General features: G+C 48.8%; 1 protein-coding gene across 1 annotated transcript; it reads left to right on the top strand.

Moving 5' to 3' along the window:
* Window positions 1–1,190: 1,190 nt before the first annotated feature.
* FAM167A (family with sequence similarity 167 member A) lies at window positions 1,191–18,861 on the top strand. The gene is made up of 3 exons (XM_015859869.2): window positions 1,191–1,650; window positions 8,481–8,976; window positions 16,362–18,861. The coding sequence occupies exons 2-3, from the start codon at window positions 8,605–8,607 to the stop codon at window positions 16,623–16,625; spliced, it is 636 nt and encodes a 211-aa protein (XP_015715355.1). The 5' UTR covers window positions 1,191–1,650; window positions 8,481–8,604; the 3' UTR covers window positions 16,626–18,861.
* Window positions 18,862–19,345: the final 484 nt, after the last annotated feature.

Below are 19,345 nucleotides of genomic sequence, written 5' to 3'. Positions count from 1 at the left end.
TCATCCAGAGCAACCTGATCCAGTGGTTGGTGACCAGTCCATAGCAGGGGGCTTGGAACTAGATGGGCTTTAAGGTCCCTTCCATCCCAAGCCATTCTATGATCCCTTCTATGATCACAGACCCAGGGTTGTTTTGGTGAGATGCTGCGTGAAATTTGGTGCTAAGACATGAAATGCAGCTACAGTCCCATATCAGAGGGTTTGAACAGCAAGGGAAGAGCTCTCATGTCTCTCTAATCCCCATTCACCATCAGCAGCCCCTGGAAGGGTGGGTGTCAGCTGCCAGGTGGCTGGGAGAGCTGATTGCCAGGCTGTTTGCATATGCATATCTGAAAATTGACAAAACGAGGGTGCTGTCCAAGCAAAATAATAATAATAATAATAATTGCATTTGCATCAGAAATGTGAAAACGCTGTTCTTCACTCTTTGAAGTCTGCATTGCTGCATCTTGCAGGGCTGTACTCTACACAGGAGGGGCTGCGGGGTGTGGGGAGGGGGGTCGGGATTGCAGCCTGGTGATGGGATTGTGGAGATGCTGGGCTCAGGGAGGGGCTGTAAATCATTCCCCACTGCCCTGGGGGGTGGGGGGAAAGAAAAAGAAAGGAAGGAGGCTGGCTGTGGGAAGGGGCCGGGGTGATGAGGTGTCTATGGCCAGCACTTAACCCTTCACACCACTGTGTTTGCAGACACTGCCCCGAGATGCTGGACGTGCAACAGCTGCATGTGGGGACAGACGTGGTGTTCCTTTCCAGAGTCACCCCAGGTGTTGATCCTTAACCCCTGGGGGAGGAAGGAAGCTCACGGTCCCAGAGTCACCCAGCAACTGGGCTCGTGTTTCTATGGGTCCCTTCTTGGAAGCAGTTAAAATGGTTTCCAGCCCTGCTGGGAGAGATGTGGGAGCAACAGGGGCTTTCCCAGTACAGCAGATGGGCAACAACTGGTTTCTGGGTGGTGCCAGCAAGCAGTGCCCTGAGTTACCCACCCTAGGGCTTCCCAGGGACTCCCACTCAGCCTTGCCAAATTATCCCCATCCCTTTTTGCCTTCCGTATGCACGCTCACCTCTAGGCAAGCATTTGAGAAACACTATCTCTGAGCTCTCCCTAGTGCCAGAAGTCCCCGGCTCTCTATGGAACATGATGAGAACAGCCACGGGGATGCTGTCCGAGTGCCTCCTGTGGGCTTTTTGGGGTCCCTGCCCTTGCAGCAGCCCTCCATTGCCAGTAGCATCCCTAACCCTCCTGCCTGGAAGGAGGATGTCTAGGACCCGGGCGATACGGCTCCTCCCTTTCAGGTCTCTCCAGGGTTATTGCTTGGTGGGAGGTAGGTTCGGGGCTTGGTGGTATGAATGAAAGAGAGACAGGAAATCTGGACTGAAAAGCTCAAACTGGAATAGCTCGCCTGTCTCCAGGCAACAGGCCTGACGCAACCACTGGAAAAAAAAAAAAAAAAAAAAAGTCCCTTAAATTAAGAAGGAAAAAAAAAAAACACAACACACACACACAGAGATTTCTGAAGCGAGACAGGGAGGAGGATGAGCCAGTCTCCTGAAGGCGCTGGTGACATCGCTCTGCAAATACCAAGTTGGAGCCCCGCGGAGGAAGGAGGGAGCCAAGATGTCCGTGCAGCGCTCCTGCTGAGTCCCTCCCTGGTGAGTTGGGGTCGGGGAGGGGATACCTGGTATGGGAGCTGTGGGAAATAGGGCTTGGCAAGGAGCAGGTCCTTGGGGAGAGAGTGTTGGGGTGGGGGCAGTGGGGACCCCCCCCCATTGTGGAGCTGGGGACTCATTCCTCTCATTCCAGCTTGGCCAAAATCGCTTGGAAACATCCAGACTGGTGGCACCCCAATGGTTGGGATGGGTGGAAATCACTGCAGGGCTTGCACCCCTCTTTGCAGAGGGGATTTTGCTCGCAGCTGGGGATACGTGAGGGGCAGCCACCACCTCCCAGGGAGCAGAGGGGGAATCTTTCTCCACCGGCTGTGGTGTAACAGAGAAGAGTCTGTCCCCTGCTCGGGATGATCACCTGTTGCTCCCTCCATCCCCTCCTGATCTGCAAGAGCCCCGGAGGTGTTTGTGCAGCGCAGACATCATGGGATGGAGCCTGCTGGCCTCGCAGGGTGGCACTACCTGAGGGTTCTGAGGCAGGCACGGCGCTGAGCAGGGTGGGTTTCCACCTGCTGAGGGCTGACCCTTGTAGATCTGACTGAGAAAAAAAAAACAACAACCCCTAAAATCATCCAGAACTTCTACAGAGCCCTCTATAACAGCTCGGGGCTAATTGCTAACATGAATGATCAGCCTGAGCCCCGACAGCGCCGGCACAAAAGCACCCTGATCCCAGCCCCAGTGTAGAGCTGGAGGACCCCTCCCTATTTCCCCACCATGCTCCCTGCATTATTCACTGCTGCTTTGCCCCTCTGAGCTTTCCCACATTGGAAACCTCGGTGGAAAGAGGGGGAAAATGAATGAAAACCAAGCGCCTTGTCGGCAGTGAGGGGCTGTGTCTGGCTTTGTCTGCCCATATCCGATGGATTCCCCACTTCTCAGTGGGAACGAGCTGTGGGTTTCCCTCCCCCAGATATCGTTTTGGTTCCATGGTTGTTATTTGCATGGCGTGTCCCCTCTGCATCCCCGTGCCGATTCCATGGGATCCGAATGGTGCACAAATAAAACAGAAAGGGAAGGAGCTCACAACAGCCCCGCAGCCATTCAGGTTTGAAAAATGTATCTGAAACACTGCAGGAAATATATATATATATATGTATATGTATATATTTATAAATATCATCCTGAGAGTAATTCAGCCTTTCAGAGGGGAGGGAGCAAGGGTCTGTTTGTGAGCAACCTGCCTTAAATGAGATATTGAACAGTAATGTGAGGACCAGCGCTAGAAATGCTGGGGAGGAGCAGGTCTGAGAGCAGTGCTCCTTGCTGCTGAGGCAGTAATTGGATGGGACAGGCAGCGTGTAGAGGGGATTAGGGGGTCGTGGGGGCTGATGCTGCCCCTGATCGCTTTAATTTGGAGCTGGAACAGGGGCTGCTCTGGCGCTTGTTTCTGCAGGGGAAGCTCAGTGCGAGGCAGAATGAAGGCAGGAGAAAGGTTTGTTGTTTCTTACCAGGAATGTACACTTCTCCTTCGTGCTGCATTGAGGGAAAAATAACTCCGTGTGACAGCCCCCTGGGAAGGGAGCATTTCTCAGCCTGATCCAGCTCGTTCCCAAGGAGCCCTGGCTGCTCTGGCACAGAGGTCCCTGCCCTGCTCTTTTTGTGGGTGAAACCCAGCAGGGTAAGGGGGCAAGTGGGGAAAACAAGAGAAGGAAGGAGCTCTGCCAAACTACCCCCTGGTCCTTCAGGGGCCCCTTGGGGAGCCGGGGTGAGGTCCCAAGTCCTGCTGGGACCTTGGGGCAATGCCTGGAGGGGCGACACTTAGCTAGTCCGTGCTAAAAGGTGGCTGTTGTGGATGGAGTATTTTTACCAAGGGGATGCAAAGTTGCTTTTCCTTCTGCAGCCTAACCCCCTTTCCTTCTAATAACAATGATACCTTGCTTTATGCGGTGGGCTGAGAGGCAGAATTGCCCTCCATCCACTTTCTATGAAGCCTTCCTGGTCTGCAGACGGCTCTCACTCATCACCAGAGGGCTGGTTTGCAGGAATGCCAAACATCTGGCAAAGCCTGGGCCATTTTCATGCTGGGTTTCCACCCAACCACTGGAAATCTGCTGATGGAGGGGAACTGGGCTGCTCAGAAGGTGGGGCTGCCAAGGACCCAACAGAGGCAGCCTCCATCCTGCTGCTTCAAAAGCAGCCTGCTATGATTTGTGCAAGGAGTAGGCTCAGAGGCAGATGGGGATGAAGGAACAGAGGTACTTCTGACACTACCATTGAGCCTGGAAAGGAATGCCAGAGGGAGAAGTGGTCCCCTCTTCTTAATATTGTCCACTTGTCAGATTTGGCTGCAGTCCCCCACTGCTCTCTTTCCTCTGTTGCACCTGGGCCAATTTTGGGGGGCTGTTTGGGCAGGAGGTGCTGGGGTGAATCCTCACCCTTCCTCAGGCCACACATGACATGAAAAGCCCAGTCCTTCCCTCCTGCTCCCATGTATTTGCAAATGCCAAGGGCTGAAGGAGCAGGATGGGTTGCTGTCCTGAGCATATGAGCTACCTGAGGGTGTTTGGGGGCATGGTTCACAGCCATAAATGCATGGGAACATCCATTTAAGTCAGTAACCCTATTAAGTCAGTATTCCAGACACAGCATGATGCAGCTCTGAGATCACATCTCTCAACCCTCAGTCAGCTCAGGGACAGAAAGCTGAGCTTCTGTCATGCATTAGACTAGAGGTGAGTCCATGTGTGAGAAGGGCCACAGGTAATACTGATATCCCTGCAAGTGTGGGGGATTCATCAGACCTGGAGCTGCACTCATGTTCATGATGCCCAGCTTGGCCATTTGCAGGCTTCAGGATCAGGATGATATTTGGGCTGCAGGCATCTTCTGATGGGAGGAGGGTGGCTGGAGGTCACTTCAGGACAGGCAAAGAAGGCATCCCCTTCACCATCCCACTGCCAATCTGCTGCAGATTACAGGTCAGCCATCCCCATCTTTTTGCTCTACCCCAACAGCCAGCTCTGCTCCACTCCTCCTGCTCTATTCTTTGTAAGGTTTCATCACCCACCAAGGATGGTGTTGGCAGGTGGAATTTCCACATAGGGTTGTCTTTCTTAGAGTGAAGGGCTGGTTGTGTGGCTCATAAAGTGACACCCATACAAGAGTAAATGGCTGCCAGCAGTCTGAGGACCTCATCCTAAACACCATACAGGGCATCCCTGCTCTGATAACAGTCAGAGTATGGACATACAGATGGGAATGAGACACCTGAAGATGTTCAATATATCCCTGAAGGTCCTCCGAGTTTGGCTCCTGAATGCCACACACTTGTGTCCAAACCTTGTTTGCCACATGCCAGAAGTGTTATCCATGGTCCTTGATGGCACTTCCTCATCCAGCTAAAGGGCTTCTCTCGGCACGAGCTTTGTCACACACTAAGCTGTGTTTTTATTCTCAAAGGAGATAAGCAAAGTCATGTAGATTCTTAAAATCACTGCTGCTCTTCTGCAATAAAAAATGGTATTACTGCAAGTTGACGTCCATCAGGAGTAGTGAAAGGAGCAGAATATTTTTTCCCCATGCCCATTGTAACTGATGGCTTTATTTATTCTGCTTTTTTCCTCCAATTTTTATCCTATTTCTCCTTCTTTTTTGTCTTTCTTCCCCTAGACCTCTTGCTCCCTGACATGTGACCTTCCAAAGCACTGCATGCCCTTATTTATGGCTCTAAATTGAGCAGGTTGTAAATGTGCAAACAATGCTGCTTCCTGAAAGCCTCACATTCATTGCAGAGCAGGGCATGGAGAGCTGACAGGAAGGCAGAGATGTATAAAACTTCTCAGGCACATAAAACTCCCACAGGGTGTAGCATCATTTTATGATGCTACATCACTTCATGCAGTCTCCCTTTTGACCATAAACAGCACCTGAATTGTGTTGTTTTCCACCACAAGTGAGATAAAGCAAAGATCATCCTCCACTCCAGTCCACCTCCTACTTCCTACCTGATCTCATCAAGGGATCGCATGGTTCTCTCATTGGATGGGTATAAGGATGCCTGAGAGTGCATGGTGGGGACAAGGTCTGCTGCATCTGCTTTGGGGATAGAGGAATTTCTATAGTGAGACATCATAGAGGCCAATGGTGCCAATGGACTTGTAAATGACTGAGTACAGGACTTCAAGAGGTGTGTCAGGTGTGGGAGAGGGAAGGGTTTGCTCTGCTGACTTGCAAAGGTGTAAAAGCCAAGCCTGAGGGCATGCTTTCTCAGTGACTCTCGGCATGATGGGACTTCACACCCCATCCAGATGACAGTCCTGTTATTTCTCCATCCTGTTTACATGCTACTGCTAATCCCTTTGCATTGCAGCTTGCCAAGTGGGTCAATGAAGCTGACTTTTCCATGGAAGCCTGACCCAACAAGGAAACGAAAGGCATTCTGTTGACCTGGTGAACTGATGTGTACTGTACATTCAGGACTGATAGCTTACATGAAAGGAAAGGGGGAAACCTGTTGGGTTTTGGTCACCATTTTGGTGCCAACCTCTTGTTACCCCTAATTTGGAATGGCATGAACCAACAGAGAACAGCTGTGATAAAGAAGACATATCAAGGGTTAACCACTCCAGTTCTTTTTCTTATGAGGAAAGTGAGCCTGGAGGCCAGGTTTGTTGCTGGGAATTAACTAACTCTGGGGCAGCGGGCAGGTTTGGATTACACACAGACATTTTTCACACACGTACCAATTTCAGAGCTCTCTTTCTGCAGCACATCTTTCACCCAAGTCTGAGATATCGATATGAAATTTGAAGCAGCTCCTTTCTGCCTATTTTCAGTTTGGAGAAGCTGGAGGACAGATGTGCCAGTCTGGGGTCTGTGCACTGAATGATGAGAAGTTTCAGATTGCACGTGGGAGATGTAGGATGGGCTGGAATAGTGCAGGAGTATCCAATCCCTCAGCAGCCAACACAAGTTGCTGGTTTGAGCTGGAGACACAGTATGAAAGAGTTTGTGGACTCTGCTTTCATCTTGTGATGTTTGACAACATCAGCCTTACAGTAAGAATATTATCTCTGTTAAGGAGCACCAAATCCAGCAGCCCGGCATGTTTAGCTTTTGACAGCTGGATGTAGCCACAGCTAGCAATCTGCATCCCACCAGAGGCAAAAACACTTGGTTACTTAATGCCATCATAGAATCATAGACTGGCTTGAGTTGGAAGGGACCCCAAGGATCATCATGCTCCTACACCCCTGCCACAGGTAGGGCCACCAACCTGCAGATCTGGTACTTAACCAATCTGCCCAGGGCCCCATCCAACCTGGTTAAGGTCTCTGAACTCATTAGGTGATACCCTTTATTGAATTTGATGGGCTAGAATACAGTGCTGGAGCAAAATTTGTCAGTGTGCTCTCAGCTCGGTGCACAGGTTGGTGCATGTCCTCATCCCCTGAATGAGCAGCCTTCTTATTGCCCCTCCCTGCTAGTTATTTTTCAGCAGAAGAAAGAAAATCGTGCAGCTCCAGGCATGAGAGCTCTTGGCTTCAGACTGGTGTAGTATCTGGGCTTGCTCCCACTCACCGTAAAACCCTCATTAACATAAATAGGAGCAGGAACAAGACCACAACATGAGTAATTCTCCACCCCCAGTCTGTCTGTGTGTATATTATCAACTACTCATTCAGCCCATGTGCCTCCACGCAATTGTGGGATAAATCTTGCTCGCTGTTGGTGTTTATTTTAAATCGAATCTTCTTACTGAAAAGGTTCGAGAGGCATAATTATGGTCTGGGTTTCAGAGCTGCACACGTCTTTGTGGGCATACATAGCAGGGAGGAGAATGGCTGGGTAACTCCTATGGCTGTGTTTGAGTGCATCCAGCTAGAAACTGCGTACGTCCTGGCTGGTCTTTCTGGACATGTTACCAGGCAGGCAGAAAGTATTTTGTTCTGTGTTTGACATGTAGACGAGAGCTCTGGATCTATTCCTAGCTCAGCTGCAGATGAATATATATGACCTTGAGAAAGTCTCTTATCTGATCCCACCTGAAATGCATGCAGCAGTTGCCTGTGCTTAACTCCCACAAGGGTATTCATGTCCTGGCTTTGGCCCAAGATAGCTGACCCTCTCCCAAACACTACGGAGTCGCAGTTCAGAAGTTAGCATGGGTGATGGACCATTTCCAATTGGTAGGCTGGGGACAGAGATGGAAACCACAAGTCCAAATTTCCCTGAGAGCAAACATCTGAGCCCAGACACACCAGTGTCCCAGTTACTCCCAAAACTGGCTGGGGGCCACAATCCTGCTCCAGGCTCACTGGATGGGTGGAATCTGATTCCCACAGCTGGAGGTGGGTATCCTTAGGAAGCCTAAATATAAACCCGAATCTGTGAAACTGGGTGAGAAAATAAAGAAATAAGTAAACAAATTAACAAGTGAAGACACTTTTCCAGCTCTCCTTTTGACTCCAGCTCCTGGGAGAAGTTTGTGTTGCCTTACTTTATCTGTTCCTATCTTGCATAAGTGAAAAGAAATAGGATTGCCAAGCAGGACACCCCATCACCCAGCAATAGCCACTGCTGCCTCCAGAGGATACTGGGCAGTATGATTTGGCCTTAGAAAGGCATGTGGATGTGTCCTGACCTCACTGAAAACCTTTTCAAAGCCCCTTTAAGACTGGAGATGTAGGTAACCAGAGCTCCACTAAAGGCTGGAGCCTGTCTGTTCCTGCCCCAAAAGCAGATAGCTGAGATGAGGTAACGCACCTTGGCACTGTGCCTTTCCCAATGCCAATGCTCTGCAATAGGTATCTCTCCCTTCTTGCTCCCTTTTCCTTCTAGAAGTAGAAAACAATCCTCTGCTTTTCTTCTAGGTGTTCACCCAGGTTTGGCGTGGGGCTTGAGCAGGAGCTGTCATCCAAGAGCTGACCATCAGGGCATCCCACCCCACCTCCGACCCTTGGAATCCCACCACATGCATTTTGACCCCCAGGGAGAATGTCCCTACCTAAAATCCAGATAGAAGAGGCCCTGGACAGAACAGATGCTGGCACTGGAAGTGCTGTTCCTCCTGATGATCACCTAAGGAGCCTAAAGGCCTTGACCGAGAAGCTGAGGCTGGAAACAAGACGTCCATCCTACCTGGAGTGGAAGGCAAAGCTGGAGGAGCAGGCATGGAAGAGCCCCCAACCCGAGGGGGATGAGGAGGGGAATGAGGCCAAAAAGGGCACAGAGGACACTGTCCCTATGAGAAAGGTGCAGCTGCATCTCAACGGGAGCCCTGCCCAGGACAAGGTGACACTTACCTCAGGGAAAATAGGCGACTTTGAGAGCATTGATGAAGCTCTGACGTGGCTCAGGAAGGAACTGGTAAGTGGTTTCCTGTCCCAGATAGATAGCACTCTTTTTTCAAGAGAAAAATGAATGAAATGAGTAGCTCCTTTTTCCCACCTGCCTTCAGCACCTGGTGGAAAGGCAGTCACTGCAACCTGCTATGGGGGATGTGGGGAAGGGAAAGGTGAATGGCAGCATCTTGTTGCCTCAAAGAAGAAGCTGGACCCAACTCAGTGTCCTTGCTGGGATCCCAAAGGCTCAGGGAATTCTGTAGCTTTTATTCGTCGAGATTTTCAGCAGTTTGCTTCTTCTGCTACTCTAATCAACACTCATATGAATACAGAAGATATGACACCATGAGCACAGGGATGTGGCTGGTGCAATAGCCCTTCTCTGATGGGGATGTTGGAAGGCAAGAGCAGAACTTCAGGAATCCTGGAATATAACAAAAGTGTTCTGAGTCGATCTCATCCTTTTGGGATGAGAGGTGATGGCCTTAAGTTGTACCAGGGTAGGCCCAGGTTGGATGTTAGGAACAATTTCTTCCCTAGAAGAGTGGTGCTTCACTGGCACAGGCTGCCCAGGCAGGTGCTGGGGTCCCCAGCCTTGGAAGTGCTGAAGAAGTAGAGAGATGTGGCACTGAGGGACATGGTCAGTGGGCATGGTAGGTATGGATTGAGATTGGACTGGATGTTCTTGGGGGTCTTAGAATCTCTGGGTGATTCTATGGTTCTATGATTCTAAAACCACTCAGTGCTCTGGAGAGAACATCGTCTCTAATCTCAGCCCTAAACCCAGGTCCATGCTTGCATCTGTGATAAATTCTCCTAGTCACAGAGGACTAGATGTAAAACCCAAGTCTCAAAATGCCTGAGGGCAGTAAGGGACAGATTTCTCCTTAGAGCTGCAGTGTTTAAAGAGTTTGCTTCGTTCTTTGGTCTTCTGCCAAAACTATAAATTGTCTTAGAGTCCAATTCTACCCTTTAGGCTGGGGTGTGGTACATTCAACATCATCTGATGAAAATCTGAAGATGAAATTAAGGAAGAAAAAGGGCAAAGTAAACCCTAATTTTTCCTCACTTTCCATTTTCTTCTGCCTTAATTATACCAGTCTTTGCTGGATTTGGACGTGACTCATGTAATTTAGAACAATTTCCCCAGAAGAGAGAGCACGTATTTGACTGACCACACAGCTGAACAGCTATGTTGGAGGCACTGCTGTTGGCCAGAGCTGCCAGCGAGGCCATCATTTCACAGAGTACTGGAACAAAAAGACACATTTCACATTACATCTCAAGAGTAAAAAGATATATTTTATTTTATTTTATTCATTTTATTTTGGTAAATTAACAAGCTTCCGTTCATCACAACCTGGATTTTTCCTTTCTTACCACCGTTTCATGATAGTTAAGCAAACAGGGAGGCTGAGAGCTTGGATATGGTTGCTTCAGTCGCTACATCTACTTAAGGCAGGATTATGGAATCCTAGAATCCTAGAATCATAGAATCATAGAATCATAGTATCGTAGAATGGCTTGGCTTGGAAAGGACCTCAAAGATCATCTACTTCCAAGCCCCTGCTGTGGGCAGAGTTGCCAACCACTAGATCAGGGACTAGGATCCAAGACCAGAAAAGCCAGGAAGGGCTCCAATACCCATCCATTTGTTATGGTCACCCTAAGTGGGAAATAAATCCTTCCAGTCTTCCTTAATCTAAGAGATGAAAAAGGAAGGAGGCCAGGGCTCGGTGCCTGTGCTGTGCTCTGGCTTTCCTTGCTCTACCATTACAGATAGAGCTAATGTGAGTATCTGGGCAACTTTTTGAAGAGCATCCAAAAATGATCCAGTAGACATAGCTGGGGTGAAATCTGCTTCTGCCACACTGCCTCCCATCACAGGATGAATTCTCCCCAGTCTATGCCATCCTCCAAGAGAGGGCAAATTAGTGTATGTAGGATTCATCTACCCAATGGAAGGGCAAAAGCTGCTGCATGTCCAGAAAACAAATAGACCACCAGCCTGTGCTCTTAATGGAATGCAGCAGTGCAGGATGTACATCTCCATCGCTCATGCTGTGCAATCCTATCACAGCTACCAGCACATTTAGGCAGGGCTGGTTCATTAGCATGGCCCCAGCATGGTTCTGGCTTGTACCACTTAGCACCCTGCCAACCAGCTAGAGCTTCAGGAGTTTACACATGCTCCCAACAAGCAGTTTGTATTAGATCACCCAGTTCTGGAATCAAAGTGAATTTAATGTGTATACCCAGATATCCACTTAGGCACGATGCTAAAGAATAGGCCATAAGAATTAAAGCTACCTGCTAAATCTGAAGCATTACTCCCAGTTCACAAAAAGGGGGTCATCCCATGCTGCAGGGAATTTGCATCCATGTGTCCAGAATCTGCTCATGTTCAGGTTCATGCAGGTTCAGGCTCCTCCCATTCAAAAGCAAAGTAAGGGACAAACCCAAGGTCTTACTGAGCATCTGCTGCTCTTGGACTTTCCCCCCAGGTGACCCATCTCAGTGCCCAATTCTGCCATTTGCACATGAAGATCTGGCTCTGGTGTATAGGACCGAATAGGCTCACTGAGCTCCAGCCAGCCCTGTCAGCTGGCACCTGCTGGGAATCTGGCCCTGAGAAGCTGATTTATTCGGACATGCAAATTCCTGCTCTTGTTTTTGCACTGAGAGGCTCTGTGTAGGTGTACGAGCAAATTGCAGTACTCAGCATGTGTTGAACTGCCTGAAGGCTGGAACGGTTCCCTTCCTGCCTCTGTCTCTTCTCTCCTCTCTTTGCCTTTCCTATGTCAAATGTGTCTGCTTTTCATCAATGCTGAAATGGTTTAAAACTAAGGGATGGGAGATTTATATTGGATGTAAGGAAGAAGTTGTTTACAATAAGGGTGGTGAGGCACTAGCACAGGTTGCTCAGAGAAGTGGTGGTGCCCCATCCCTGCAGACAGCCAAGGTCAGGCTGGATGGGCTCTGAGCACTGATGGAGCTGTGGGTGTCCCTGTTCAGTGCAGGCAGTGGGAAACATGGACTTGAAGGGTCCCTTCCAACTCAAACCATTCTATGACCAATGTCTTGCTGGTCAGACACAAAGAAAAACCATTCTGGTGTGCAGAGGTGACTGGACTGGTGGAGGATGAAGCCTGAGAGTGGCTGAATTCCCAACGGATTTCTTCCAGTGGATTGATCAAATATCATTTGACCCTAATAAAACAGCCAACAAGGGCGGCATAGACCTTAAAGACTATCAGCATCTCCATTTCAGATCAATTTGCCTTCCCCGTCAGGAGCAATAAGACTTGGCAACATGGTCCAGATATTACTCTGTTTTGACATCCAATATTAGTTGAACAAGAGCTTTTAAAAGAGATTTTAGACAACAGGGTGACACCAAAAGTGTCACCTTGAGCTTCACTGCTGAAACAATGATCAGGTGCCTTGTTTTAGACTATGGACTGCACCACAAGGACGTGAGCATCCAAAATTAGCCACAGCAGGGTGTAATCTGAGTACCTTAGAAGATGAAGCCTCTAATCTAAACACAGACCAAATCAATTTCTCTGTGAAGTGTTTTGGCAAGGGTCTAACAACTGGCCTGTGCTCAGTTCCGAGTGGTTGCACCCAGTTAGGAAGGCACCACTTCAGCTTTCATTTTCTTTTGATCTTTTGGATCCATGGAAGCAACCAGTTCTCCACTGATCATGACCTTGAGCTTCACAGACCACAGGTTGGGAACATGGGACACTTCTGTCTTGGGAAGAGGTCCCAAGGAGCTCCACGACGCCTCCATGCCCTGGAATGGTCTCTGCTCTTATTTCCTTCCATAGCAGCAGGGTAGGAGGTGGACTGATGGCAACTAACAGTCTTACTGCAACCACACAGACAGCCCATGGTTAGAGACAAACTTGGAGACAAACCTAGGCTGCATCCTGAGCTACACCTGAATATTTGGGATAAGCCACCTAGACTGGGCAACAGGCAAGGCCACATGCAGAATATTCCCTTCCTCCCTCACTTTAAACATTCCTGGAAGACTCTGAGGTCCAACTCAAACAGAAAATCCTTCCTAAGACTCCCTCATTCAGACATCTGTGGTTCTGTGATTCAGTCTGCTGGTTACAGCCAGTCCTCTGCCAGGAAGGACTTGAGTTTGGTTCCCACTCACAGACCCACACAGCTCTTTGCCTGCTGGAGCTGGGCCAGAAAGAGGCAGGGGATGATGTTAAAAAGTGGTTTGTGCAAGCAAGAAGTACGTGAGATTGCCTCTGCGCTTGGCATGCAAGACTTGGAAATGATGCACGGCTGCTGTTGGGTCTGCCCTGTGAATTCCTATGGGACACTGCAGAGTGTGTGGGATCCGTTGTTGTCCCATTGAGTTGCATTATAGTAGCTGTCCCTGTGGGTGAGATGTGTAAACCAAAAACCCACAGCTAGCTGTGATGAAGCCCCTGTAATCCCATTAAGTCTTTCCAGGAAGCTTTTGGAGCTTGCTGATCTAGCAGTTTTCCTCTTGGAAAGAGGATTTCTAGTGATGGTTTGGTCCTTGGTGTGGGACAGCTTACATGTCTCTGGTACTCATGAGAAGCTTGAAGGAAAGGGAAGGAGAATTGGGATTTCTGGGTTCTGATCCAGATTTTGGATTTTGGGTGTTTATGAACAAAGCACATCACTTTCCTGTGGACTGCCTAATCCTGTCCATCATCACCTCCTCAGACATGGCAAATCCTATATCTCCTTGTGGTAATCCTTTACTAAGTCATTACAAGACGTTGTTCTTCATCCATCCTCTTTGTGTTCCTGGAGGGCAAAAAAGGACTTTTCCTCCCTGGAAATCAGCATCTCTTGCCCTGCTTCCCCACTGAATCCCAGAACATTGCAGTTTTCGTTCCTGCCTTTCCACAAAGACCTCTCAATTAATTTTTAAACCCTTTTCATATTTTCCTTATCCCACGTTCATCAAAACCTTTCAAGAAAGCATTTGTTGACGTTTCTTAACGTAGCTTGATGAACTGACAAGAAACGCTGACCAAAGGTTAGTCCAACAACATCCGTGATCACCTTCCTGATTAAACCTCAAGTCGCGGAGCTCATTGTGAAACATGAACATTTTATCATTGCAACTCACATGGGAGAAGAAAAGCCCCCCACTCTGCTGAGCGCAAGGAAACAGCAGTTTTCAGAGGGCAGGAAATTGCCCCATCACTGCCAGCCATTCAAAGGGAAATTCAGAGTGAGATTTATACAAAAGCAACTGAAACTTCTCCAGGCAACAGAGCTGGAGTTCAATTCCTGGCTGAGAGCACCAGGAAAGGTCCTTCATGGTGTCTCCATGGTGCAGGAGGGAGAAGAGCCTTGCTTGGCTTGGATTAACTTCCATTATTTATGTCACCTCTTGGCTTGAGCTCTGAGCATTGCAAAGGGCTTCCCAACAGCTGCAGAAAACACCTTGTGCAGAGCCAAGCTGTTCTCTCTGAGCCTTTCAGCCTCCTGAAGCTTCACCTTGCTGTGAAACTGGCAGTGCTTTAAAGGCCAATCCTGGCCTCTTTGAAGGCATTGCCTGAAGCAGGAGGGATTGTGCCACAAACAGAAGCAATGGCAGTGCTGCCCTGGTTGATAGATTGGTTGCAGCATCCCCTATTTGTGTATCAAAAAGATCTTGTGTAGAAATACCAGGGCCACCTGCGGAGCACCCTGATGTGAATTTTACCTCCTCCTTTCCTCTCTGCAGTTCCATGTTCCAGCCACCAACCAGGAATAAATTTACCTCTCACTCCAATCGTCTGTACCCATAAACAAAACAGCTTATTTTCATGCCTGGGGGCAAACTGTTACGACCTGCCCATGCCCATGCTGTTAGGATCCAGGCAAAGTGGTTGCATCCCAGTGCCTACCAAGGACAAACCCTACTGTGTCCACTCCTGAGGAGTGCCTATGGTGAATCACTTAGGGCTGTGTGATAGACTTCAACTCAAAGGATGCCAGGTCCTTCCTCACAATCAAGCAGAGAGAAAGACTTTGATGCCACGCACAATTTCACATATTAATGTACTTGTAGCCTGGGTCTATTTCTGAACTTCTCATTCAGACCGTGGGGAGCCAAGAAACCAGTGATCCAAAGCTGTTCCAGGCTCTCAGCAACCTTATTGTAAAATTTTCCTTTATATCCAATCTAAGTTTTCCCTCTTTGAGTCTGAAACCATTTATCCTTGTTCTGTAACAACAGACCCTGCTAAAGAGTCTGTCCCTTCTTTCTCACAACCCCGCTTGAAATACTGAGAGGCTGCATGACATCTCCTGCACAGGGATGTTGCTGAGGACTGCACATATCTAAGGAGACACTGGGAGTTAAAAATAGAGACAAACCCTTGTTACCTGAGTGTTTTTTCAGCTTGTACTGCTCCCCCCATGTTTCCAAGAGTTAAAGATTGATTCAAGCCACAGGGTTCACCCTGATCTGTTTGGCTTCTTTCCCAGCACTCCCTTTTCTCTGTGGCTTTTGTGGTTTGTTGCTGTTCTGAGAGGAGGGATGTGGGGTGAGAAGTGGGGTTTGTCTTCTCTGCATCTGCTCTTATGACTCTGCTGCTTCTGCTTTCCAGATGAAGGCTGATGCTTGCTGTGAATCTTGCCAGGTGTTCACCTCCTCCCTTTGCCTCTCCCAGTATCCTGTGACAATTTTCTGCTCAGTTATAAGCTGGAATATGAAATAATAATAATAATAATTAAAAATCCATTTCCTTTCACCCCTTCTAAGTCTTTCACCTTTCAGAGTTAGACGCCAGAGGAGGATAAACCCTCTGAAACATTGAGCCCATTAGCCCGTGGGATAGATGCTCTCCTTCCCATGGGAAACACGGAGGCCCTATCCCAAGATCTATGTGCAATCATTGAGATGAGCCACAGGGGATGCTGACAGCCATGTTCCCTTCTGCCATGAACCAGCACGGATTTACACAGTCTGGAAACCTGTGCCAAGTAGTTGGGGATCAGTTCTCTGGGGTTCTTTTAATTGGTCTTTTCCACCTCTAATTACTACTTCTCACTCTGTGGCTGCTGCCTTGTGAGGAAAATTAATTTGGGCTTTGCTTGAGGTTGAGATGGAGGCTCTGAAGCTTGCACTGACTGACATCCCATTCAACAGCCTTGGCATGGCTGGATTTAACTCCAGTTTCCCAGTGCTCCTGGAAATCTGACCAAGCACAGACTGTTAATGCTAAAGATTCCCCATCCTGACCCGAGATGCATTGCAGGGAATACCCTAGCCTCCTTCCCAGCTCTTTGCATCTCTTTCAAAGCTACCTTTCTCATGATTTGCTGCAGCCTCCAGCAGGGACTGCTGCGAGGAATGCATTTGCTGTGCCTTTGCTGATACCCTCTTCCTTCCCCACCCTCTGTCATGTGTTCCAGGCAGAAATGCGCCTGCAGGACCAGCAGCTGGCCAGGCAGCTGATGCGCCTCCGCAGCGACATCAACAAGCTGAAGATCGAGCAGACCTGCCACCTCCACCAGCGCATGCTCAACGACGCCACGTACGAGCTGGAGGAGAGGGACGAGCTGGCGGATCTCTTCTGTGATTTCCCCCTTGTCAACTCCTTCAGCCTCTCCACGCCTCTCAAGCTCATCGGGGTCACCAAGATGAACATCAACTCGCGCCGGTTCTCGCTGTGCTGAAGTGGGAAGGATGAGGGAGAAAGAGAGAGGTTTGGGCAGCGCCAGGGCACTCTCTGCCTGATGGCTGGGCACAGAGAGGCCTCAGAGGGGCAGAGGGATCAGGAGCAAATGGGGAACCCATCGCTGGTCTTGGTGGCAGGGCAGGGCAGCAGGATCTGGCACCAGGATGGCTCCGAGATGTCCATTGGGAAGACAGGACCTGCAGGAAGCACGGAGAGCATCTGAGCCCAGCATTTGTTCTTAGCCTGAACTTTTGCAAAGTCCCTTCTCCTCTTTATCCTCTCCCTGCAGTAACAAAGAGGTGGATGCATCTCCAGTGTGGTCTGTTGTATGCAGAAGTCCAAGGGGAGGTTCAAAGATCAGCCAAAAAGCAAGGGAAAAACATCCCCCTTCCCCTCTCTTTTACCTTCTCCCAGGCTAGAGCTGTAGCTTCAGAAAATGCCTCAATCTTCCCTGGATGTCTCCTCAGATCTCCATCTTCTGCCTCTGCTGGTCCAGGCAGGTATAGGGTATCTGGGCTGCTTCAGGTGGAAAGATGGTTCCCAGCAGAAAGGATTCATCATGTGAGGGACAGAGGGTTAAATGTATCCCAAAATGTGGTGAGAATGTGCTTGCTGACTTGCTCTGTTGAGTCCGGTGTACTCTACCTTAATTTTGTCTGTGGTATCTATTACGGATGGATGGTGGACACATTTATGTAGCCTCTAGGTGGCCAGAAGTCACTTGTGTGCCCTAGAATTTATACCTAGAGCAATACATGTTCCTGATCTCCTGGCCAGCCACCTGCAGTTAGCTCCAAAAGCAGTAAGATAATGGATGTAGTTTACAGCGATGAAATCCCGTATCAAAGAAGTCACCTTAGGCCGACATTCCCCCAAAAGTAGCACCAGCAAATCCTGGATTCTCTGTAGCAACACACATCCATCAAAGAAAGGACATTCAAGAGGAGAAAAGGGACTTCTGCATGATGAGCATTGAAGTGCAACCACAAAGTGAAAGGGAGAAGTATTGCTGCGACGAGCTGCCATCAACAGGCTTCAGACCTGCAGCAGACACATGGGATTCCCTCCCTGCCAGGCAGTGTGTGAGATGGATGCTGTACTTTCTTGCCTTTCTGTGCACACTGCTGCACACTGTGCTGCAAGGCTAGGGACACGAGTGGTCTAGCCACAGCAGCCCTGGGACATTTGTCACCAAGATAGTCTGTCCAGAAGGTGTTTGGCTGTCTTTAGGCTTCAACACTTCTCAACCCATCAGCCCTGCTCTCTGCATTGTGCCAGAGCAGCTGAGAGAATGTGACTGTTTCCATGCAGCACCAGCGGGACATGCGAGCCAGAGCTGAGCTGGAAGCTGTGTGGCCACGTGGATGTGCCTCTGCCTGTACCTGACCGTGTCTGTGAGCTGTGTGTGTGCATCAGTAGTTGTGTGTGTGTTTGTGAGCCCACAGGCTCACATCATGAAAGGGTCCATAGCCACCTGAGAATAGGGGCTGTTTTCAACCCCCTGCCTCCAGGGGCTCCATTGGATGTAACCCCACAGCGATGCCTCCCCTCCAGTTCGTAGCTCACAGGGTGACATTTCTTTCTGCTAAGGAAGAAGATGTTTGGGGCTGGCACCAGAGCTCTGTCTGTACTAGTAAGTTAAGCAGTGTTGTGCCTGAATGTTGAAACTTGTATAGCCCAGGTACCAATAGGGTTGTGGCCAGACTGACACTTGGCCTCTGGGCAAGACAACCAGCTGTGATGCCATTTAGTTTACTAGTAGAAAAAATAGCCTTATTTCCCCATGGACATTTTGAAGGAAAAGAAGAAAGAAAGAAAAGAAAGAAAGAAAGAAGAAAAATCTCATTGAAATTCTTCTTTGTTTACTTTTTTTTAATTAAAAAAACAAACACTATTGATGTCTCATATAGATTTTCAGAGACATTTTCAATCAAAATTATCAGTGACAAATATCAGTGAAAATAATGCCTAGGAAGAGGGGGCCTGGCTCTCTCTAGGATCACCTAGAATCAAATACAGAGCGTTCCTGCCTTTGGGCTTTTGATGTGGTATCTGAATGCAGAAGGTTAGTAGAAGCACAGCCTTTGGAGGTCGTTATATACGGCATTAGGAATACCAGACGTCTGGTTTGCAGGCGTGTATTTTGTGCAGCGGGGATGGGGATGGTTATGACTGCCAGCTGTTCATCGAAATGCACAAGTTTTTTTTAATTATAAAATGATGTCTGTATTGATTCCTTGCCTCTGGTCTCTCACTGTGCTCAATGGCTCCAGTTCTGCTGGAGGGATACATGGGGAGTGTTTGTCTGGTTCCCAACCTCTAGAAGCCACCATCAGCAATAACCCAACAAGTGATCTCCTGCAGTGCCCAACTCCACAATAACAAGTCTCTTTGCAAATGCAGACAGCAGTAGAAGGATGGAGACATGGTGTGAAGCACCAGGTGGTCCCTGCGGCTCTGAACTGCAAAGAACCAGCCTGGTGTTTTCAAGATGTGTGCTTCTGCAAGGTTTCTCTATCCATGCACATCATTAGGACATCTCTACGCCTACACCAGAGGGTTACATGTTTACTTTACTTACAGGTCTAAACATATTAATGTGAAACCGCTGAGATAGAAGCTCATTTGCTCTCAGACATCGTTCTGAAGTGAATAGTCCAAATATTTTCCCTGTAATGACCTTAATGAACCCTCTCTTCCATTGATAACAGCTAGGCC

This window comes from Coturnix japonica, chromosome 3 (genome assembly GCF_001577835.2).
Source record: "Coturnix japonica isolate 7356 chromosome 3, Coturnix japonica 2.1, whole genome shotgun sequence".
Classification (NCBI taxonomy): domain Eukaryota; kingdom Metazoa; phylum Chordata; class Aves; order Galliformes; family Phasianidae; genus Coturnix; species Coturnix japonica.
This window is presented reverse-complemented; position numbering and strand designations above follow the sequence as displayed.